Consider the following 24,545-nt stretch of genomic DNA (forward strand, 5'->3'; position numbering starts at 1 on the left):
GCTGCTAACCCTGTATATTAAAAACAATACAATACCAGTAAATTCTTCCAACTGTGATCGTGGCCATAATTCCCTTATTCCAAAATTTGTCTTTGAACCATTTTTTTATTGTTTTGTTAGAGGAACACAAAAGCTGGCTGTTTTGAACTCTGAACTGACAGTTCCTTCCTTCCTTCGTTTCTGGTTGTACAGTATTGACCAGAACAAAGATGAGCGATGCTATTGAGTAATTTCAATCCAAAAGCAATATAAGCAGATAAGACTGGGGCCTCGGGTCAGGAAGCCCTGTTCAGTGATCCGAGCTGGGCTAAGTGCAGTCACCTGCAGGGGAGAAATGCGTGCTTGTGGTGGGCTCTGGGGCAAAGATGGAAAAGCCTGTTCCCTGCTTTGCTCAAGGGAACAGCTTTGTTTTGTATTTAAACAGGGACGTCATCTAGGCTTTGGATGTGGTGCATATCTTTCCTAAACTGGGGAGATAAGGTAGCAGAGTATAATTAGCAATCTTCAAGACCCCTGAGTCTAATCTGCTCAGTTTTCGAGTGGGTTCTGTTACTCCTTTACACCCAAACAGCCATACTTCATTAGTATAGATAGCTGAACTACTGATAGTGGCGATGCATTTGATTTCCTTTCCAGCCTTGGCTGTATACTGGTGCTGATGTTTGTAAGCGGTTCGTCCCCATCATCCTCGGAGCTCCTTAGCTGTATGTTGTTTTCCGGGATCCAGGGAAGGGGCAAGAATTCATCACTTCTGCACGTGGGCTGGAGCCTCTTGTCAGGGGACCTAGTAAATAAGAATGGTAATAAAAAATGAACTGGCCATGTCGAGTCACTGTTACTCTAGCTGTGTTTGATGCTGAATCAAATAGCTGTCAGTGGAACAAAGAATAACGAGTTCTTGTAGAATACCCAGTGGACAAAATTACAGCTAAATAGAATAAGCTGACCTCCTAGAACGGACCATTAAACCCAAATAATCCTTTTGAATATTTGAAGACTATTTATTAAAAATGAAATAATTCCAGCTAACAACATGGCTTAAGACAGAAAGCGAGCATGGATGGTTGACATGGGCTTATATTGATTTCTGTGGGCGCACAGGCTGAGCCCTGGTGGATATAATAGCAGAACTGCCCAAATCCTTATCAGGTTATTTGCGGGGCCTTCTAAAGACCGGGGGCCCGGAAAGATTAGTCAAAAGCCAATGGGCCCAGAATTTTTTAGTCTTTGGCCACATACCTGTGTACAACCACACAACAATATTATAATTAACTTGCTTGTGGCTGAACATATAACTACTACCCTCCACTAGAAGGAATCTGGAGGGTCTATCTACGTGTCCTAGGAAGTATTGTGGTGTTAACAGATAACAGGATTATTTGTTAGCTTGAGAGAGGATTTTGGTGCTAGCCCATCATCACAGAAGCTCCAGGCCCTCATTGTGTGCAGCCTTTGTGATGTTTCTATGTAGTAGTCAGAGCTTTAGGACAATAGTCTGAACTTCTGTGAAATCCCTTCTGTGATGATATCCATGCAAATTAATACACGTTAAAACACAGGGCACACTTATGAAATAAAACATAGAGAAGGAAAATGAAGGTTGAGAGAAGTGACTTGCACAAGGTCATGCAGCCAGAGAGTGACACATTTGAGAGTAAACACTTCCTCAGTATTTTTTTCACCACTAGACAAGCCTGCCCACTCTACTGAGTGGCTTCCCATTGTGTTTTGGGCATGTGTGACTCTATCTGGCCCTAGAATATCGCATTGTAAAAGCCCAGCTTCTTAAAACTGCTATTTTCTATTCTACATAAGCACAGTCAGGATGTCCCAGTATATGAATTTGGGATGTGAGCTGAAAGTTGACTCTGATATCCACTCCTTCCCCAGCCAACAAAGACCTCCTCAAATGATGTGTTTTATAGATTTTATCCTAAAAGCAGTAGGAATGAGAGCTCTTACCCGATCACTGTGAGCATGTCGACAGTGTGTCAGACTGTGCTAGAGCATGTCACCGTGAAACCATACTTCCTAACCAGTCCACCCCTGCTCTGTGGGCATTGAATACTGGAAAAATGTCGTGTAGTTGCTTTCCAGCATGTGCCCAAGGTGTGCCAGCATTGCTATCAAGTTCAAGTGTGCTCATGAGAGTGACATAAAATGAATGACTACTTACTGAGGTTTCATTGAGATGTAGACAAGCTTTTCCTCCGTGATTGGACTGTTACACTGGGGATCAGGCTCTGCTGAGTTCATTTCCAGCTGTTAAAAGCATAAAAGAAACATTGGTGGTAATCATTGCCTTTCTTCGTCCATAAAGGAGCCTTGTGACGTCTTTATTTGGTTTAATGTTTGTGCCTTTTCAGGGATTCTGGCTGATACAGCTCAGCCTTGTTAAAATAAACCACTGTTAACGAAAGTGTGCAAACAGCCGAAGCTTACACTCAGCGTTCCCATCAACCATGTGCTATGGAGTGGGTCAAAACTCCAAGTTTTCAATTCATAGGAAAATTTTGAGATTTCCAAATTGTTTTTTGCTTTGAATTGGAGTACTCACAAATATTTCCTAAATTTCCCGTGAAATGGAAATTGTGAAAACTTTTCATTTAGGAAATTAGTTGAAAGCAATGTACCTTCAAATGAAATTTTTACATCTAACATGTCACTTATTTTTAATCTCACATTACATTTATTGTTTTACGTTAGGTACGAACATCTCAGCAGTAGTTCACAATGACATGGATGGAATAATTACAGTGATATCACAAAAAATAAATATTTTTAAAAGAGTTTTAAAGTGAACATTTATCTTGAAATGAAGTTGGAATTTTTTCCAGAACAAAATTTTCTAAAACAAAAACATCAGGGGAGGGCTGCTTTTCTGAGATTGTTCATCAGCATTTATATTTGAAATAACTGTTTTAATCAAAATGATATTTTCCATCAGAAAACTCTGATGAAAATTTTCCAGTCTCCTAAGTACATCCTACGTTTTTCTCCTCATCCACCTGAACTTCTTATTAGCCATTTATTTGGGAGTTTGCTTTCTCTAAAAATCTTGCTAGTACTTTTTTTGGGTTTGTCAGATACTATCTTGGAGCTCAGCCAGGGTTCAGCCCAACAGGTAAAAGTGCATCAAGTAGCTTACCTGTGCTGAAATTTTTTTTGGAGTGACATAGTATTCATCGTCCTCCTTCTCCTCTTCTTTGGTGTTCTCATCTGAATCTGACAGCTGAATTTCCAGGGTCTTTTGTGGAATATTGCTCTGCTAAAAAAAATTCAGTGTTGAAGAGGATCAGCTATACAGAAGATGTAATGCATCTTCTTCCCATTTACTGGGAAAAGTAATAGGATTAGCAAATATCTATGGGGAATGTGGGGAGATTTGCTTCTCATGGAAGGCTGAAATAATAAGAGGATCTGTCCACTGTGCAAACAAACGTGTCTTTTTATGCTTCCAGTTAAACTCTCAAAATCAACTGCAGTGCAATATTTGTACATTGAATACAACATTTACTGTAGCTACCTAAGGATCAGATGTGCAAATACAGTTCTATAATTACACTTTCAAATGCCAGTGTTTGTCCTTGCTAATGTTTGCAAGTGCAAAAATTGTGGCTGCATTTAAAAATCAGGTTGAGTGGGCCAGACATGTATACATGATCTGGTATGTGTTACACACAGCTCTCATGTCCTTCCTTTGGCAAAATTTCTCATTGAAATCTAGAGCTAGTTAAAACAATTTAAAACCTTTCAGTGAAAAGGAGACCTTTTTTGTTTTCAGTCACCTTCTCTGAAACGAGTGGGAGTCTCGCCTGAATAGGGAGTGAGTTATTGGAACTGCCATGCACAGCAAGCAATTTGAGCTGTCGACTTGCAAAACTCAGTGGGCTTTGACCTACACGTGAGTATCTGATAAGAGCCCAGACTGAATCCTTGTAGCCTGGACAATTTGCTTCACTGTCCACAGAATTATACTGAATAATGACCAGAGAGAGAAAGTTCCCGAGAATTTGACTTGCCAATAAGTGATAAATCCCTTCTCAGAGTTCACCTTTAAGCCAGAAAGCTCAATTAGCTATTTTTAGATCAGCGTTGTTGATTTGATTATCACACAAAATATGGTAATTAGTATTTAGCTTCCTCCCGATATACTTTGCCAAGCTGCGTTCGAGATGTACCCTTTCTTTATCTCTCTACTTACATCTTTTGTTTCCATAGCAATGAAATAAAATAATGACTACATGTGCGACAGAATATATTACTGTTTTCAAGGTAAAGTGAATTAAACTAATTACGCTCTTTCATATATGTGAAAAGAGGAAGCTGGTGTTGAATAGAAATGAGGAGTGATAAATACATTGTTGTGCCTCATGGGTTTTCACTGATTACAACACAAAAGCGGGTATATTTGTTAGCGCAGAGACTCAACATAGAATATTTTCATAGGAATCAATGACTTAAGTCTGCTCCAGCGGCAGCTAGATGGGACCCTGTGTTCCTGATCCAAAACCCACAGACGTCAATGGAAAAGGACTTCAGCAGGCTATGGTTCAAACTCTAATTACACTTTCTGGACAAAGGTGTCCCATGGCTAAGTCCGCAGAGGTGCGGAGGTCCTTCACTTCCCATAGACTTCAGTATGAGTTTAAAGAATTTAGCATCATCCAGGACTGAGCCCTAATTTACTACGACCCTAGTCAATCTAAATTAGCTCTTGAAAAGGGAAAGGACAAGACAGGCTGCAGCAAAGCTGGGTTTCTACAAAGCAGTTTATATAGATCCTAATTCAGCTTGGCAGTTCAACACTGGAATAATGCCATTGAAGATGAATCAGGGCCATGGTGACATATCAAAATACTGGCTAATTACCAAGGGGAGTAAAAATAGCATGAGGTGTTTGAGGACAGACCATGCAGTTGGTTCAACAACAACACAAACTTGAGAAGGATTAGTAGATAAAAGAGAAGAAGTAAGAGAGGTCAAAGTAGAACCTGTTTAACTCATGGGCTTTTAATCCTATTTTGTTAAAACAAGCACAACTTTGTGTAACCATTCTCAATCTGGTTTATATCAGGCACAAGCTAAGATTTGTGAGCCAGGTTTATGTTGAATCAAGATAATTGGCTCAAGAGCTCACCAGTTTGACTGGCTCAATTCATTTCTGGTTAAACTGGTGCAATTTCTGCGTGTACAAAAACGCAAAGAGAGGGTAGAAAAACAGACAATTTGAGAGGAATTTGGGAACACAAATATGTATGTAAGGGCAGCTTCTCCACGAGCGTAACTTGTCCTAGCTTTGTTCCCTTCAATGCATCTAAGACAATGTGAAGAATTTGTGAAGATCTCTTCTGCAGTAACCATATAAAGTGAAGGAAAGCTCAGTCCTGGTCTCATACCAGTACAGAAGTTCAAATCACACTAAATCGATGAAGTGTGAGTGAACATTGATCCAGGTCTAATTTAGATTGGGTTCCACCATTTTTAAGCCAGTCTACATGTGCCAGTCTCACTGGACTTCTGTTCTGTTATGGATGTAGGCCAGTTTTTGGGCACTTATACCAGTTTATGTGTAATAGTGAAAGAGCAACTGCTGGAGTGAAATAAGAAAATCTTCACAATCAAAGCCAGACCAGCTCTGTAGGGAGGTGGTGGACTGGTTTCTCATTACAATGACTCTGGCTAGATCAGACTGGATGGTAATTCTGTGAATATGCCTCCAAAATGTATGGTTTATGAGCTTTGCTAGCTCTTTCTTCTCACCGGGTGAGGAAGAACTGGTGATCTGGAGGGCGGCTGATATTTTGGCAGATGCTGGGGGCAAGGATCTGAATTAGGTCTCCTCTTGTCGTCTGAAGGATCTTTCTCCTGTACATAAGAGAAAACTGTAAGCTCCATGCACACAAGTCTTGTTTGTCTGGTCAGTTGGTAACACAAAAGGACCTTTTGCAACGCTCTCCCCTGCAGTGCTATTCACTGGCACTTTGTGACTCAACTTGCTAAGCACTGCTACCCAGGTACCCCTTCATATTTTTTTCTACAAACAGACCTTTAGTCTCATCGGGAATGTACTAATGCTCTCAGTTTACTGATTGGTAGGGATTCAAAGATACAAGGGAGTTTTCAGCACCCGCTTCAGGAAGTCAACACAACCCTGTGCCCCTTTGTGCCTCTCTCCAGTACCATCAGGAGATGGGACGCAGTTCTCATTTTGGCTTTGCCGAGGCAGGTTAAATATTACTGAAGGGAGCCTTGGTTGGTCAGTCTCCTGGCCTAAATGTCTGCAGCCTCAGAGCTCAGGACTTTCCTTTGAATGGAGGCAATCAAGTACCCAAGTCTAAGACCATATTTATCACCACCGACAGGCTTTGACTACTAAAGGCCCCTCACCTCATTTTCGTTGTTGTTGATGGGCCCCTCTGCATTTGCTCCACTGAAGGACAGCGGCAAGGAGTATGACCGGCTTTTCACGTGTTCAGTGGCAAGATCCTCGTTCTAGAAATCAAAGGAGAGCAGTAGGAGGCTTTGCAGGGGCAGCTGAGGTCCACAGGCTAACGTGTGCTCTTATGGGGGTCTATATGAGTCTTAGTGAAGCCGAATTTAGCCCAAGACTAACTCACCTCTTAAGCCCAATAGGAATCCCCCATTGATTAAGAAACGGTTTTAACGGGAAATGCACTTATTGACACACTTAGGGCCAAATCCTGCAGGACTTGGACAGAGAATTTTAGTGCATTTCATCCCTTATTTCACCAATGAAGTGATAAGCTGCTCTCGTTACCAATGAACTGATAACCAGAGGTTACCAATGAAATGATATCCAGAGGTTACCAATGAAATAACAATGCTCTGTTTTTGAAAAAGCGGATTTGTGAATGGATATGTCACCTGAGGACGGCATCCATCTGCTTTTGCATCCATGCAGACTGATGAAATGAAGGTGTACCATTCCTCCACCTGCTCCCTGTGGGTAGGAATCATGCAGTTAAAAACTTATCAAAACACAAACTGCCGCTTGTGCTGCTTCTGAAGGGCCCATACCAACACCTGCCAAAGTCACCAGGAGTCTTTCCATCGGCTTCAGTAGGCGCCAGACTGGGCCCCGAAGCTACACAGGGAAAATCTGCATCTTTCTCAAAACTGTGGAGAGCTGCTTCTAAAGCGGTTGCTTCACAGCAGCTTGGTGGATGGCAGGGCTGTGATCTTAAGGAATTGTAGGCATTTGACCCCGAAGCCCAAAAACTTAGCAGGTCCGCAGGCCAAAATCTTGCTGAACTGATCAAGTCTGCGAGGAAGATTCTGGGATGTATTTGGCAGCCGTGTTGGGCTGAGACCAAAAGGAATGCAAAAATGTAGAAGTGTTGGTTCAGAAATGATACCTTTTATTAGACCAACTAGGAAATTGCAAAAAAGAGATTTCTTTTTTGCAGTTTCCAAGTTGGTCTAATAAAAAGTATCATTTCTGAGCCAAGGATTGTACATTTTTGCATTTCTTGGGGATGATTCTGTGATCCCAGCTCTATGTAGATTCCCCACTTGAAACCCAACTGAACTATACAAAGGACCATGTAACTACCATCCGCCTGCTATATAAAGTACTGTATAGTCTGAACTAAGGGCCACTGAGGTCCTATAGTGGGAAAAAAATGATCTTTAAAGGCTCCATTCAGTAAGGTGAGGGAATGTCCTGTGATGTGCCTATATTGGTCTTTATTTCCATGTGACTCAGATGAACATCCAGTACCTTGCAAGACCGTAGCAAGATGGTCTTGGAGCTTGAGAAACACATTTAAACAGAGAGACAAAGAAGAGGCTTTGAGGCTGGACTCAATGATCTTGCAAGGTCCCTTCTAGCCCCTAATGTCTATAATGTACAATTCAGGCCGTGCATTGGAAGCTAGTTGAAAAGGAGGCACCGCATTGTGTTCACAAGTAAGATTAATGTGATTCTCGCTGGAATTTTTCCCGCTAAATGAGCATTAAAGAAACAATGCCTAAGCGCATGCAAAGAACTGTATGCTTGAATGATTACTCGCTATTTGTTTTTCTCTCTGGGCTCAGGCACGTTGTCCATCCTGCGTCACTCTGATGCATAGAGATTGTCATCTTGCTGCCCTTTCTCAGGCAAAAACCTCTTCTTGAGGCAGATGCAGGAAGGGAGGCAAATAGGGTGGAGCTGGAAAGCAGAATCAACCTTCGCAGGGTCATTGCTCTTAGGGTCAGATTGTCTCCTACAGCCTATTCCTTACAAGATGGGGTTATAATCTTTCTGGATACCAAGAGCACTGGATTCATGGCCCTCCCCATGCATACCTGTTCTTGCCGATGAGGTAGTAGTCCCTGCTCTCTGTGTTGATGGATATCACTTCTTCCGGCAGGCATTTAAACATCTTCCTTACTGCTGTCATCTTTTCAGAATTGCTTATCCCAGTCTCTATGCTTATAATCCTGTTGGGTATGTGTATGAAATATTTACGTGTAAAGCACATCCATCTTCTACATTAATGCACACTGTGAAATGATCATTGTCTGTAAAAACCATAAGGATCAAGAGCTTGCTAAGTAATTTCTGTGCTGTTGCTTAAATAACTGCCTTTGAGATGAAAAATGATTTGATCATTTAAACATAAAAGGCCTTAATAATAAAGCATTGGTTGGAAGGAGGAAAGTATTTTCCATAATATTTAAAACTACAATTACAAAAATAAAATTAATAAAAACAAGTTTCTGGGTTCTCTATTGGAAAAAAGAAACAAGAATGTTTCAGTTTTTAGGACTCCAAGCTGAGAAATGTTTAGGCCTTTTTTGGTTGAAAGAGCAGAGAATCTCAAGCAAAACAAAACTCTGTCTTTCTCTACGTGAAATATTATTATGAGGAAAACTATTTTTTTTTGAACAAAGATGTTGAACTATCTCACTAGAATAACAGGACCAACAGCTTATGGTATCAGCATTGCAAGGGGAGGGGTGATTTTAAAATCTGTTCTGGAAAGAAGCAAATTCAGCTTTGTGTCGGGAATTAGACTGTGTTGTTATTGCAGCAAATCAAAAAAATCACAATTATTGTGTAGCCAGTTGGAGAGGTTTCAAATGTGAATAACCACTTACAAAAATCTGCTTGGTTGGGGGCTGATGGAAAGACTCCAGCCAACTTCAGGGGAGTTGGGAAAAGCACTGGAAAAACGTTTCTGTGTCTTGGTCTACATTCCTTGCTATTCCCAAAGCTCAACTCTAGGTTGTGGTTCAGCGGTGCTCAATTTTCTGGCCCTGTGGGCCGGATAAATGGCACAGGGCTAGTCTGTAGACTGGCCTGCACTGCCTCTGCCTGGCCCCGAACAGCTGGACTGGGTCCTGTGCTGGCCCTGCACATCAAGAGTGGGCGCTGGGGCCCCCCTCCACCCCTGCATGCCCGGATCGGGTCTCAGGTCCCCTGTGCACCCGATCCAGCACACAAAGCCACGCTATCCAGCCCATGGGGCTCCTCCTGTGTCTGGGAATTTGGCAGCAGAGTCCAATTTTTGGACCCGTGGGGAGTCCTATGGCTTGGATGGCTTGGAGCTGGGGACTGGATCTGGCCCGTGGGCCAAGCACCAATGGTATAGAGGGGTGAGACGAAAAGGTGCTAGACTTCAGATACGTACTGGTCAATTGGAATGGAGCCCTTTATCTTCTGGCCTTTGAGGTACTTCAGGATGTAGTGGCACTTGCTGGATTTACACAGGATGAAATAGCGATTTTTCCAGGATTTCTGCACAGGGGAAAGTTTGTTTTGCCTGTCAGTAAAGCTCAGGGGAGCAAAAATAACAGATGTTTGTCAAGGGATTTCCAGAGCACGACTAATTTGCACTTACTGTACCTGGGAAGTGAAAAGCTCAGGAGGTGGCGATTTGATAAAGAAACCGTGCTTGCAGACTTCATCTTCGTGGCAAGGCATGATTTGATTTCCTACCAATCAAAGAGAAATGAAGGGCACCGTCACGCAATTTGATGGCAATTAATCTCTTACGTGGACCTGCTTGAATGGGAAATTTGTTGCTGAGTGCTGGGCTTCTGTGCTTAAGTGGCCACAAAGCATGTTCAATTAGCGGAGACGAGTGCAAAGCTATAAAACATTGGGCCTGATCACCGTCCCTTGATGTTATTGTTCCTGGCTGGCCAAAAGCTATAAACAAAGGGGAACGACAATATACTGAGTTGGGGGAGGCTTCCAGTGAAGTACTGCAAGGGTCTGTATTAGGTCTAGTCTAATTTAACATCTTCGTTAGTGATCTGAAAGAAGGAATAAACAGCACGCTAATTACATTTGCAGATGGTATTCAATTTGGAAGAGCTACAAACACCAGCAGGGATGGAACAGTCTACAGTGGGCATCAGGAAATAACAAGATGAGACTGGGAGTCAAATGGAGAAAATACTGGCTAACAACTCTGGGGGAAAAGAAAAGATCTGAATATATATGCTCATGAGCTAGCATACTCCATGACAAGCTACTGTGAAAACACCCCATTTCTAATCAAAGTATGGCATTAAAATCTGCTTCCTTGCTTTCTAAAGTGCTTTGCAACCCCATTGCAAGGGGTCATAGATGGGCAAATGTTGTTCATTTCTAATCTCTAACCTTGGAATAACTGGTCAGATGCACTTTGCAGTGTCCCGAGATATAAACTGATAGCACTTCCTACCCTGTGAACCTTTTTTTGATTTATCCCAGGGCAATGGACATGGATGTCTGAATGATTGCACATTGTATGGTTTGTCCCAGGACAAATGGGATGTGTGTGTAGCTTCAGAGAATTAACACGTGGTATAGGCCAAACTGACCCTCTCATTTTTCTCATATGGTGCATTCCCTCTCTGCATCCATGTCTCTCATTTCTAGCATAGTGTCTCAGGAAAACTACTGTCCCCTTCCAGACACCTAGGACATACTAAGTGGAAGACATTGACTAGTAACTAGAGCACTTTGAAACCTGCTGCAACTTTTTGTTCGACGATCTTGCTAGATTCTGTTTTGTACCTGATGGGTTTTTCTTATACTTGAAAGCCATTCTGATTGCTTCTTCAACCTGGAAAACAAAGAGTGAACAAAGACTTGGGACAAGATTCTTGCACCCTCGTTCAGGCTAAGTAACACTTCACTACGCCAGCAGGCAGCTCTAGAAAGCAGCATCAATCTGGTGATTCCAGAAAGCGATCACAAATTGCTGCCGCCAGTTAGGGAGGGTGCTGGTGGACTTGCCTATCAACTTTTATGTATGTCCTAACCCTAATAAATAGCAACTGTAAACATGAAGAAATGCATTTATTATTGGGAGGGCGTAGTATTTATTTTTGACTAAAGCAGGGGTTGGAAACATATAGCCTGTTGCCCAAAATCAGCCTGTGCAGCCACTAGATACAGTTTAAGGAGCAAGAGGGCTTTTTTTTCTGCCTTTGCCCACACCTGGGCCAGGCAGCGAGGAGCTGCATCGTCACTGCGGCCACTTCTCCCCACCTCTCTGCCTCTCAGCTGCAGCGCAGCTCCCAGCTGGTTAGGAGCTGTGCCTGCACTGCTGCTGCGTCCTCCTGCCCCTCACTCCTAGGCTGCAGCATGGGTGCAGATCCCTGCCGGTGGGGAACTGTGCTGCAGTTATGGGGTGGGGAGGGCAGGGAGAAGCAGCAGCAGCAAGGCTGCAGCTTCCAGCTGCCCAGCCCTGGTGCAGCTCCCCACCAGCTGGAAATAGTGCCTGTGCTGCAGCTGGGGAGCAAGAAGCAGTGTCATAGGCACCGCTCCCAGCTCCTTGGCCCCGGTGCAGTTGCAGGCCGAGCCCCTTGCTGCTGATACCCTGATGAAACCACCTGGCCATGTCAGACTGGAGCTGGGTTGTTCCGGCCTGTGGCTTGTTCAAGGCTGCCAGTCGCTGCCCTAAAGAGTTTAAAGTCTGAATGGGGTACAGTCTAAAACCCTAGCCACAATACTTTGCACCTTCTGGGAGATTTGGGAGGCAACTTCTGTTCTCATTTATGCCCCTCTGGATTCAGAATAGCTCTTATTTCACTAGGCTTCCTCCATTCTTTCATCAGTGTAGCTGAAATCTTAGAAAAGGTAAATGATGTGCCGGATATTATACAGCCAGTTGGTGGCTGACAGGGAAACAATGGCATGGATTTTTGCCCATGTACTTTAAAGCCCATTCCTAAGAAAGATTTGTTAAAATAATTTTTTGGCAGAACCAAACAGTGGAAACCTAACCTGTAGGGCTGGGTAATCACAGACTGTGGAGATGAAGCCTGAAATTAATTTTTGTATCTTGTTTTATTTTTTTTAAATTGCTTTAGCGCTTTTGCCTTATCGGGCTTCTGGCCAACTAAGAACTCTGTTCCTGCATCAACACAATCCACAATGTGCAATTCCTTATGCATTTCAGAAAAAAATAAATCCAGTCTCAGTTACCTGGAAACTTCTGTTTGCTGTTTTTCTGCACTTGGACTTAAATATGGTTCTGGTCTTTCAAGCTATCACTTGGGAAGCAATCATCACAGAATCATAGAAGTCGGGTCGAAGGGACCCTGTAGATCTTCAAGTCTGACCCCCTGCCTGGGCAGGAGAAAAACTGGGCTCAGATGACCCCAGCCAGGTAGGCATCAAGCCTCCTCTTAAAGCCCCCCAGGGTAGGAGCCAGCACCACTGCCCTTGGACATTGGTTCCAGATCCTAGCCGCCCCGACCATGAAGTAGTGCTTGCGGATGTCTAATCTAAACCTCCTCTCCAACAAGTTGTGGCCGTTATTCCTTGTTATGCCAGGGGGTGCGAGGGGAAACAAGGTCTCTCCCAAACCCTTCTGGTCCCCCCTAGTGAATTTATAGACGGTCACCAGGTCCCCCCTCAGCCTTCTCTTGTGGAGGCTGAACAGGTTCAGGTCCTGCAGTCTCTCATTGTAGGGTCTGCCCTGTTGTCCCTGGATCATGTGGGTGGCCTCCTCTGGACCCTCTCCATGTTGTCCACATCCCTCCTGAAGTGCGGTGCCCAGCACTGGACACACTACTCCAGCTGCGGCCTGACCAGTGTCGCGTAGAGGGGGAGGATCACCTCCCTGCCTCTACTTGAGATGCACGACAAGCTCCAGTTAGCCCTGCCAGCCGTGACCTCGCATTGTCGGCCCATGTTCATCTTGGAGCCAATAATGACTCCAAGATCCCTTTCTGCCTCTGTGCTCTCAAGAAGGGAGTTTCCCATCTTATAAGTGAGCTGCTGGTTTCTACTGCCCAAGTGCAGCACCCTGCACTTGTCAGTATTGAAACGCATCCTGTTTTTGCTAGCCCCCCCCTGTAACCTATCCAGGTCTTGCTGCAGTCTTTCCCTCCCTACTAGCGTGCTCACCTCACCCCAAATTTTGGTATCATCAGCGAATTTAAACAGGTTGCAATTCACCCCATTGTCCTAATCGCTGATAAAGAGATTGAACAGTGCAGGCCCCAGAACCGAGTCCTGGGGGACTCTGCTGCCCACTTCCCCCTAGGTCGAATACCACCACCACCCTCTGAGTACGACCCTTCAGCCAATCTGCAATCCATCTGACTGTGTAAGCATCAATGCCACAGTTGCCCAGTTTTTTAATGAGGATGGGGTGGGAGACGGTGTCAAAGGCCTTGCTGAAGTCTAGAAAGACTACGTCCACGGCGACACCTGCATCCAATGCTTTTGTGACCTGATCGTAAAAGGCAATCAGGTTGGTCTGACATGACCTGCCCCTAATGAAACCGTGCTGGTTGCCCTTGAGCATCATCCCTGAAGCCGACTCATTGCAGATGTGCTCCTTAATGATCTTCTCAAAGAGTTTCCCTAGGATTGAGGTAAGACGGTTTCCTGCAGAGACAGCTCCATTTCTTGTAATATCTTGCTTTGACCCGGCTATCAGCTATAGCAGTAATCATGTAATCTCTCATTTGTTGCTGCATGTTGGTACAGTGCCTCTTACTTCTGGGAAAATTTGAAAGTATCCAAACTCCCTGGTCTGCTTCTTTGCAGGTGCTTTTCCAGACTCAAGGGATTTAAAGTAGCCTTCTTTGCTCCATTTTCATTAGTTTTCTTTTGACCCCACAAAATAAAATGTGTGACTGATAGGACAGTGGCTTTTTCCCCCCGACATGGGTCAGGGTTACCCTTGCTTGGCAGTGTCTAACTACAAGCTCCTATAACTCACTTCCTGCATTAGAAAACTTGTCTGACTTTAACCCAGCAATGTAGTTGATCTGGATAAGATATCACTTAAAGAAATCCATGCCTTTTGCATAATGCCTGGACTATCACAGCTACAACACCTCAGACACTACCATATCCACTCCAGTGTCCGCATTTGAGCATTAAAGCAACAATAAAGCACCTATTTTTCATAGGGGAAACCTCTGAATTTTTGCATTTGAGAAGGCTTTGGAGCACAACGGAACAAGGAGCAATGATCTCGAGTTGCAGCAAGGGAAGTTTAGATTAGACATTAGGAAAAACTTTCTCACTAGGTAGTGAGAACAAACTACGCAGAGAAGTTGCAGTGTCTCCATTTGTGTAGGTTTCTAAAACCCAGCTAGACAGTCTTGGCTGGGATGATGCAGTTGGGGCTGGTCCTGCTTTGAGCAGGGCATTGGACTGGATGTGATCTCCTGAGGTCCCTTCCAGCCCTCGTTGTCTATGGTTCTGCATATGTCGTGACAATACACACTACCTAAGGGTTTCATCTGTCACCCATCACAAAAAAGTGAGTACTCTGAAAAAACAAATGACTGCGTAGCCACTTGCGTTCTGGCTCCTACTTTTAATATTACTGACACTTTCTGTTTCAATGGAAGACATTTGACTAATCTTTTAAATTAGATTGACAAAATCTTCATGGACTGGCAAACGCTACAATGTTCACAAAAGCAGCATTCCCTGAGACTACAAAGGGAGTCGAATAAAAGACTTGTCTGTATTTGAGTAAAGGTCAAGATATGCAGGTGGAAAGACAAAAAAAATGTGATATTTCAATAGCTCTTAATCACCCACATTCTTCAATCCATATTTCGGAAACAATAATTTAATCATTGCATTTAATCATATTCTTTCTTTTAGTGGAAAGGAACCTTTTAAGCAGCTTGAATCTCATTTAGGAAAGACAATGACAATTCTATGATTATAAATCCTCAGGCTTTTTGTATGCATGATACGAAGAGATTTGATTTCCCTCAGCCTTTAAAGATCTAACAGCTTTAGTTAAAATGCAAACAAAGTGCGGTGAATGAATTAAGATACACATTGTTCTTAAACTTCAAACACAATGCTGTGCTGAGCCAAATGAGCTACGTTAGTACTTACAGGAAAGCGCGGGTCTTGGAGACATACACCTGCATGGGTTTCCAGTTACTCGGTCACTCTTTCCAACACAGCATTGGTGCCCTGCGGTGCTAGTGCCTACTTATACCCCTCTGCTAAATACAAATGTTCTGCAATATGACTCACGAGGAAATTCCCAACCTTTTACTGTATGGCACTTTTTGTCTTTGCAGGCCAATGGAATGAAAGATTGGTCCAAAAGAGGAAATATAGAAGATTAATGTATGCTGACAAGCACTAAAACCAGCACATACTTGACCCAGCCATTAATACCTCCTGGGGAGAAGGAGAACAATGACTGCTTCATGTACAAATGCCAATCCAGCAAGCAACACGTCAGGTTAATGTGGGGAAAAACTAAGGTCTATTGGGAAGGCAGCTACCAGCAAACAAAGCTGCCGACTAGCCAAAATATATGGAAGTTAAATGTAAAATTGAGTGTGTAACACTTGGGCTGGAACAAGTGTAGTGGCTGTGCAGACTTTCCCCAGCCCACCCTGTCAGTTCATTTTCTTCCCAACCTGGGATGACCATCACAAAGAATGAGAGGGAAGCTAAGTCTGAAGCCCACTTTTGGCCTCTGCTGAAACGTCCAGTGCAGGTACCTTTCTATACTGTTTCATCACCCAAACTAGGTTGTTTTCAGCAACTCATTTCATATCAGTCATTGCAAGGCCTGGCAGACAGTTATCTACAGCTCACCTATCATTATTCAAGCAATACTATCTTGGTCACAGGCACTGGGTCAGATTATTCCTTCCACTGCTAGTGATTTTATGCTGTTCAACCAGCTCAGAAGGAGCCAGGACACTAGCACAGCTAGCCAGTGGAAAATTCCTGATTGGAGTTTATTTTTTCCTGAATCATTTCTACAGATACATGTATTTGCAGGCATAATGTTAAGTGACATTGTTGCATCCACAGAAACTGGTCTGTGGGGCTGTGGTTTCCCTTCATGGGTCAAACAACTTGTCTTCAACTTCCTTCCCTTCACTTCCTCAAGGTAAAGTAACTTTCCATCTGCACAGAACGAGGGTTTGATCTTTGATCTGTGGATTATTGAATTTGCTGGAATAAGACTAAGGGCTGAGCCTTCATCTTTGCCTGTTTTTAAAGAAGGCATGTTCTTGCTTGCTTTGCTAGTGCTACTTTCCAGCTGACCCCTGGTTTGTCAGCGATCACTTGTTGCTAATTCTGGGAGTACTGGAGACCAGTGGAGCGCTTCGAGGTTTGCTCTTCTCCTTAGCTGGACAGCTGCCATTTTCTCGAATAAGTGGGAATTCCTGAAATGTTCTTAAGTCACTGTCTGAACTCATTAACATCAGATGAGCGCTGATGAGGCATGTCTTTTTTCCCCACTTCAGAAGTGTTGGAGGGCAAGCAGCTTTTGCTAATCTCCGAGGAACCCAGCTGATGTGATGCCCTTCTCCAAAGTGCTCTTCATCACCAGTCCCACACTGGCTAGCTTCAAGGCCAAGTTCATGGCATGCAAAAGAGGCGTGGGCACCCCTGCTCACCTGTTCAGTGACCCATATTTACACCCACCAGGTATGAACTAGTCCAAGTGACCTTGTGCTTCCCTCTATGCCAGACGTTAATTTTACCTCTGATGACTATATGTTATTTTAAGTTTGGCTTAGTAGTTTAAAAATCCCTTTCAGCCAGCTTTCATTAAGGGCATTAAAAAGAGGGGAAGAGAGAACCGCTGCTTTAAAGGAAGTTACTTTGGTAAATGTCTTGATTTTTTGAAAAACCTTTTAACTGCCCTCGGTCAGCAGTGTCTCTAGCTGGCCCTGCAGGACTCCTGGCAGAACAGATCTTTGCTCAGTTGGGTGTGGAAGTTGCACAACTTTTTCTGGCATCTACATTGTACCCGATTCAGGAGAAAGCCCCTTAAGCAACCGAATGTTATTAGGGGAACTTCAGAGATGAGCTAAGCCTCAGGAAACCAGCTAACAGACCATGGTGACATGAATGAACTTCTGGAAAACTACTGAAATACTGAGTGTTGACAGGAGAATATTTCTCTTAATGAAATAGAAGCAGGTTCCTGATATCACGAGTCCCTGTTAGGGAATGTAAGCACAAAATGATTTCCAAGTCGCACCAGAAGGACATTAATCTAACTGGTAGCTAGCTCAGCTCCCTAGTCATGAAGCTGGTTGGGTAAAGACTAACATGATATATATTGGGTGAGGTTTGCAGCCAGTGTAAAATCAGCAGAGCTGCAATTCAGTCCCCTTGAGCTATCCTGACTTACTCCAGCTTCGGATCTGGCCCGCTGAGTCAAAGCCAGGGAGACCAGCCAAATCTTCAGGAATGCTTTGATGGTATGGCTGGAAAACTCATTTGGATGATGCCACAGCATCTGCTGGTTATTTTCCACTTCAATCACTTAAATGACATACAAGTTGATACTCACGGGAATTTTTAAAAATTATTTTTACCAATCTTATCTTTAAGTTTTTAACAACAGATTTGTCTAATTTACAGATACAAATATTTCCATTTATTAAGAAGAAAGAGAGGTATGCCTCATTTTGGCACAATAACGAGTAGAAAATACTTACAGATGTGATAACTTGGCACTGATAATCATATATATGTTTTAGAAGTGTTCCAGCAACCCTACAACAGTACAGTATTCTAATTAGGAAAGGGCTGATTATTTCACCTATTACCAGGTAAAGTTGAACAAGTTATAAAACTCACTTTTTTTGGGATAGCTACTGAATATTCATGAAAGGTTTTTTTTAAAGAGAAAAACACAAGTACTGCTTGACATCGGTGCCAGATGCCAAAATCATGACAGTACTAGCAAGGCATTTCTGATACGTGGCGAAAGTTGACTGCTATGCAGTACTTTCAGACTCTGCCCTACAGGACAGGCAGGTATTCAACCCAAGTAAACAAACATTTGTTTCATTATTTCTTTGTTTCCATCCAACAGCAACATCTAGTGTTTTAAGATAACATCCAAGGATTGACTATTGGTGCAAAACTGGTTTTAATAACAAAGGAGACATTTTCTATTCTGTAAACCGTTCAAGTCAAAAAATGAGTAATTCTATTATTGCAGGGTTTAAATGTGGTTTTGCAAGGCCAAACACTTTCATATTGCCCTTTTTTAAATCTGTCTGATGGAGGTTTCATTCCATTGTTATTTGCCACATTAACACTAGATTTCTTCTCAGCTTTTTACAAAACTTGAGTCCTTGCTTTCCCACCTTCCATTACAGTTTAGAGAATTACAGCACAAACCTAGCTCAAAAACTCAGGTCACTGTTTTTTTTATGTTGGCTACAGAAAGAGCAGCCGGTGTTCAAGCTTAAAAAATCACAAACAACTGTGTTTAATTTTGTCACAAGGACAAGGTCTATAATTTCATCCCAGGAACTTCCCAGTGGTGAAGCTGTGACTCCTGGGGGTAGTATATTAACACAAGGGATAAAGGATCCTGAAGGCTTATTTATTTGTCAGAATTTAGTAAAGAAACTTATCTACTACCCTCTGGAGAACAGTACACTTTAACTGTTTGGAAGTGACAAACATTCATACCATTTCCCTAAACTTTTTTTCCTCTTTTTGTAAACACCACATCTTTATATAATCCAACTATTCAGCATTGGACAGAATACGTAAGGAGTGACACAGTCAAGAGAAATAACTGTTACTGGTCAAGACTCTGTACGTCAGTACAGTACTGCAGCTTATCCATGTTAGAAAAAAGACGGATCAAGATCTTCTAAGTTTTACAAAACATTTTTCAAAGGAGGTAGGATGCAGGCATTTTTGCATTAGTGTTAAGTGTGGCAAAGAAACAATTAACCATATTTCTGGTGGAAGCTAGCTAGCACTGTCAACATGTTTAGGCCCAAATTTGGATTTGCCAGAGAAAAGTATTCTCTGGACTCCAAATATCGATATCTGTGAATCTAACATTTTATCCCTAGGAAAATTAAATAATCACAAATTGCCTTACTCACACCCTTATGCAATTTTTGCTCCCTTGACTGCCTACAAGGTGCTAATACCGGTTGCTGGAATTACATGCAATTTTACTGCTCTTCTACCTTATAAAAGAAGAAGTCATAGAAAAGGTTCCACGTTGTAGTGATACAACAAGGTAAAATAACATTTTAAAAAATCAGCAGTGAATTAAGACAGAAATTAGACACAATTTTTTTTTCTAAATTTTTCAAGGGGAGGAGGAATCAAATAGTAGAGCTTGACAGTATCCCTTTGAGTGTATAGGAAGTAGGATAATGGACAGCTATCAGAGGTAAACCTTCGGTGATCCTCAGCTGGGGGAATCCACCACAACTCCATTTATGAAAACGAAGCTATGGCAATTTATATCAGCTCAGGGGCTAGGTGGGAGTTGTTTGTTCCTTCGAAAGAGCCTTGATTAGTGGTCAGCAATCAGATACATTGACTTTCACGGGCACAAGAAACCAAAACAAATCTGTTTTCGCTATTAAACGAAATGAAAATTGACTGTATGATCAGCTCTCCCCGAGAAAAGCGTGCCCAGACATCACTCCGCTTGAATAGGCTTGCAGAAGTAAAGTTCTTTAGTTAGCATGGAGACCAAACAGGGTATCTGCTTCTTCTCGCTGAAGCACGGGTTGTCAGACTGCGACTCAAAACTTGTGGCTACCATGTGGTTAACCCTGGTGAGGATCTGCATGATCTCAAGCTGTTTTCCGTGCTGATTTAATATTTCGCACAAAGACTGAACGAACCAGGAGCCTCTCCCCGGGTTCCTCCAAGAATAATAACCTACAAAGGAAAGACAGGTAAAGAGTGTATGGATCATCTTTTATTTCCTTACGGACATGTCTGAGTGAACAGAAGTGGCAGAGAGAAAGGTACCTGCACTTGCTCATAAGGATATGCAGCAATTGTGCACAGAAAGAAGCAACTTAGTTCTTAGCACTCATGCTGCATACTTTACATCCTCAGGGCAGAGCGTACAATCAGTTTTTTAATCCTCGCAGTACACTAGTCTTATTTTAGCAAAGGGAAAACGGGCACATAAGGGCAAGAGTTTGCTGCACATCTAAATATATACCCTATTTATCTGCATACCACACACACATCTTTTTCTCAAAAATTAGCCTTCCAAAATTGGGATGTGTGCTTGAGCAGGGAAGCAGCATCAATGGCATTGCTATTTAAGCAGTGGTGATGGAGTCAATTGACTTCCTGGTTCGTTATAAACTATTCGATACCTGCTAATTGCTTTTCATGCCACAGGCGTTAAAAGGGGAAAGCCTTGGCAACTCCTTACCTGGAACCGTGGAATAGGCATACAAGAAATCTGCTTCGACTGGAATCTTGTATCTAGGATTAGCATCTGTTTCCAGAGCATCATTTGCTGGGCCAGAGTCTGTTTGTATCCCTTCATCAAATTCAGAACCTCGGCATGCCTGAGACAGCGGTAAAGAAAAAATAAGAGCCTGTCTAAAATGAGAAATGGATCTTGTTTTAACGAAGTATCAGTTAATCAACACAATTTTAAACAGGACCTTGCACTTAGTAAAGATAAGGAAAACGTGTTAGCTGCTCTAATTTAGCCTTATGGTGGAGCTGAAGGTTCCCCATAACTAGCCGACACGTATTTAAACGTGACTTATCTTGTCTGCACTCAAGTACTGCACTAATATTTCTGCAGATGGCTGAGATGACAAGACTGTGTTAGCAAAGGCACTAAACGACAACCAGTTTTACTAGTTTAGGCATGTTCTGGGGAACTGAATATCAAGTTTTTTGGGGGATGGTATCAGGAATGCATGTATCCCTGTGCTGTTTTCCAATTCACCCTCAGCTGAGGGGTAAGAAATAATGTTGCTTTAGAAACTAGATTAAAAGAGACAGCCATAGATCCAGCAAGTACCCATCTAGTGGTAACAACTTTCCAGCAGAACTATTAATAAAGAGATGAAACATCTGTGACATCATCCTAACACAGGGGTGGGCAAAATGTGGCCCAGGGGCTGGACCTGGCTTGCCAGGTCATTCTCTCTGGCCTGCGGGGCCCCTAAAAATTAATATTAATCTGCCCTGGGCTGCCTGTCACGTTGCTCTCAATAGCTTGCCGAAACTCAGGAAGCGGTCCTCCGCCCAAAATAACTGCCCGCCCCTGTTCTAACATGTCCCTTTACAGAGTTGCACAGGTAAGTTAAACATAAGGGATCAAGTAGGGGAATGGAGCTTGATATAAAAAAGAGGTGATTTGAGTTGCATCATCTTGCAATATTACCCTTCAGATGAGGGTAAACTGGAAAACAGCACAGGGAAACTTGCATTCCTGATACCATCCCAAAATATATATGTCCCCTGGACTGTCAATTTGATACTGTTTATCAGCAAAGCAGTCATTAAGTTGAAGCAAAATGGCATTAACTCTATAATGCAAAAATACGTTATAATCTTGCAGGCCACCCTTAGAGAGAAAATGTAGCATTGTGAATATTTCTCTTGAGAGAACTGCAATAATCTGTAGAAAAGTCTATGTACAAAGAGCTCAGGACAACCGTCTTCAGCCAGCACACTCAGCTGTCTCCATACTACCAGGACGAGTACCTGCTCTGAAGAGTTTACGTAGCCGTCTAGGAAGAGAAGCAACATACAAAGGTTGGGAGGCAAGAGTTACTTGGAAATATACACACGGATATGTATCTGTTTTAGCTTCATAGGATATTATCTCTAAAAAAGAAACTAAGCTAAACATCATCCATAGCCACGTATTCCTCATCTATTATTTGCTGAATTATCCAAAGAGATTTGACATGTTAACATACAGAGCCATCATGCATTACAAAACTAAAGGTAAGATTTCCCTCCCTACAGCAGTATTTACTTTAAGGCCATTACCTGAATGAAAAATAATTTGGGTTTGCCAATGAGACTTTTACACTTGTCTCCTCTGAAGAGCATGGTCAGATTCTTGATTGCCATAGATCCATCGATGCCGTAGATGAGGCCCTCTTCCCCATGACTTAGAAAGATGCAGGCAAAGCAAGCAGCATCACTGTGATTCTCCTCAGCAGCTGCAAATCAATTTTTTTTTCCCCTCAGGCAAAGAAAACTATCTTGAATTTCCTTAATAATGAAGCTACAAACATCTTTCTTCATCTCACTGTACAATGGACCCTCCCCTCCCCCAATCTAGTCCTGATCGGGGATATTTTCAATGCAACAGGATCATCAACAAAGGACATGACACACCTCTGGTTGATTTGGAGAGTGTCTTCAGAGCAGGAGCTGGGCTGCGCCAGACCCCGATTCAAGATCCAGGCAAGCTGGATAAGTGGGAATGGGCCACCCTCAGTCAAATATGACAAGAGCACAATGAAAGGGGGAAACACACTGTTCAAATACCAAGTCTTCATTGCATGATAAATTACAACAGGAAGGACCATTACCTTGTCTGAGTAACTTTTGCATCTCATCACAGGTTTGATCATTGTATACAGAAACTTCAAACCCTAAACGTCTGAAAGATTTCTGCAGCTCTACAGCGTCTTTATCGGTACCATCGCGTGTACCCATTCCTGGCAGAAAGCAAAGAATATAGCTGCTCACACAGCAATGAAGACAAACTCAGACAGTTACCAGTCAACATCTGAATTAATTTACTGATCTGCCCAAGAAAGGACCTGGCTAGTAAAGGATATCGGACCACAGGATCATAGGGCAGTAGGGCTGGAAGGGACTTCATGAGGTCATCCTGTCTGGACCTCTGCTCAAGGCAGGATCATCTCTGACTAGACCATGCCTAACCCGCTCTCGAAAACTTCCAAGGATGGTGATTCCACAACTTCTCACAAATTGAAAAAGCCTGTTCCAATGCTTGACCACCTCCACAGTCAGAAAGTTCCTCTTAATCCACAACCTAAATTTTCCCTGCTGAAGTTTGAGGCCATTGTACCTAGTCCCACCTCTTACAGCCACAGAGAAAAGCCCATCTCCATTCTCTCTGTAATTGTCCTTCAAATATTTGAAGAATGTTATCAAATCCCCCCTCATTCATCTCATCCCCAGACTAAACATAACCCTAGTTCTTTCAAGCCTTACTCCTAAGTTGTGTTTCTGAGGCCTTTAATCATTGCTGATACTCTCCGCTGGGCTCTTACCAAACTGTCCCCATTCTTCTTGAAGTGTGCAGCCCAAAACTAGACACACTGCTCCAGGTGAGGCCTCACCAGTGCTGAATAAAACAGTAGAATCACTTTCCCTGATTTGGAAGTGACATACCTATTTATACTGGGTATAACCCAGTGGTTAAGGTGCTAACTTGGGCTGCAAAAGAGCCGAGTTCAAGTCCTACTTAGTTACAGAGCCCCCATGAGGACATGAGCAGCTGGCATATTCTCTACCTGTAAAATAGTAGTTGTAGCAGCAGTTGGCTACTTCCCTATAAATTTATAAGATTAAGCATGCTAAAGACTGTGAGGAGCTGTGATGCTATGGCAAGGCAGGGAAGAGGGAGTCTTGTAACTCCCTTATATATTTGGTTAGATGAACATCTTGCCGGGGTCGTTTGACCCCAGTATTCTTTCCTACCATGGCAGGGGGTCGGACTAGATGATCTGCTCAGGTCCCTTCTGACCCTACAAACTATACAACCCAGTACACTATTGGCTTTCATTGCTACAAGAGTAGATTTCTGGCTCATATTCAGATTATGGTCTACTGTAACCCCCCAGGTCCTTCTCTGCAGTACTGCAGCCTAGCTGGTCATTTCTCAGTCTGTGTTTGTGCAGACAATTATTCCGTCCCAGGTGAAGGACCTTGCTGTCATCCTTGTTGAGTCTCACCTGATTGATTGCAGACCATTTCTCCAGTCTATGCAGGTCATTCTGGATCCTTGCCCTACCCTCCAGAGTGTTTTCAACTCCACTCAGCATGGTGTCATCTGCAAATTTGCTAAGTATGCACTCAATCCCATCATCCAAATCATCAATGAAGATATTAAACAATACCCAGGGCAGACCCCAGAGGAACTCCACTTGACACTTCTTCCAAACTAGACATTGAGTCTAGTTTGACTATTAAGTATAATGACTATTAAGTGTAATGATCCAACCATTTGTGTATCTATCTTACAGTACTTTTATCTAGTCTGTATTTCTATATAAAGCCAACTTGTAAAATACTCATGAATAACTTCTCTATCTTCAGAGCAAACTAT

At 42.8% G+C, this 24,545-nt stretch overlaps 2 protein-coding genes across 6 annotated transcripts in view; both read right to left on the reverse strand.

Moving 5' to 3' along the window:
* The window catches only part of PLEKHS1 (pleckstrin homology domain containing S1), a 29,800-nt gene extending 13,443 nt beyond the window's left edge, over positions 1-16,357 (reverse strand). For 4 of the 5 annotated variants that reach the window (XM_090058026.1, XM_090058022.1, XM_090058024.1 and 1 more), the window contains exons 1-11: positions 15,329-16,357; positions 11,018-11,066; positions 9,857-9,945; positions 9,642-9,748; positions 8,314-8,448; positions 6,889-6,964; positions 6,391-6,495; positions 5,764-5,868; positions 3,149-3,268; positions 2,177-2,262; positions 578-784 (exon numbers count right to left, since the gene is read on the reverse strand). In XM_090058026.1, the coding sequence (XP_089914152.1) occupies positions 578-784; positions 2,177-2,262; positions 3,149-3,268; positions 5,764-5,868; positions 6,391-6,495; positions 6,889-6,964; positions 8,314-8,448; positions 9,642-9,748; positions 9,857-9,945; positions 11,018-11,048 (1,061 nt within the window). In that variant the 5' untranslated portion in view covers positions 11,049-11,066; positions 15,329-16,357. The remainder of the gene's footprint in view (positions 1-577; positions 785-2,176; positions 2,263-3,148; positions 3,269-5,763; positions 5,869-6,390; positions 6,496-6,888; positions 6,965-8,313; positions 8,449-9,641; positions 9,749-9,856; positions 9,946-11,017; positions 11,067-15,328) is intronic. The other variant, XM_090058025.1, reaches the window with a different exon arrangement.
* Positions 16,358-17,769: 1,412 nt separating this feature from the next.
* The window catches only part of CASP7 (caspase 7), a 31,579-nt gene continuing 24,803 nt past the window's right edge, over positions 17,770-24,545 (reverse strand). The window contains exons 4-7 of the mRNA XM_090058126.1: positions 22,777-22,905; positions 22,226-22,401; positions 20,640-20,778; positions 17,770-20,128 (exon numbers count right to left, since the gene is read on the reverse strand). Of these exons, the coding sequence (XP_089914252.1) occupies positions 19,884-20,128; positions 20,640-20,778; positions 22,226-22,401; positions 22,777-22,905 (689 nt within the window). The 3' untranslated portion in view covers positions 17,770-19,883. The remainder of the gene's footprint in view (positions 20,129-20,639; positions 20,779-22,225; positions 22,402-22,776; positions 22,906-24,545) is intronic.

The sequence above is a fragment of the Crocodylus siamensis genome, chromosome 7, assembly GCF_052110815.1.
Source record: "Crocodylus siamensis isolate JL-2025a chromosome 7, ASM5211081v1, whole genome shotgun sequence".
In the NCBI taxonomy this organism is placed as follows: domain Eukaryota; kingdom Metazoa; phylum Chordata; order Crocodylia; family Crocodylidae; genus Crocodylus; species Crocodylus siamensis.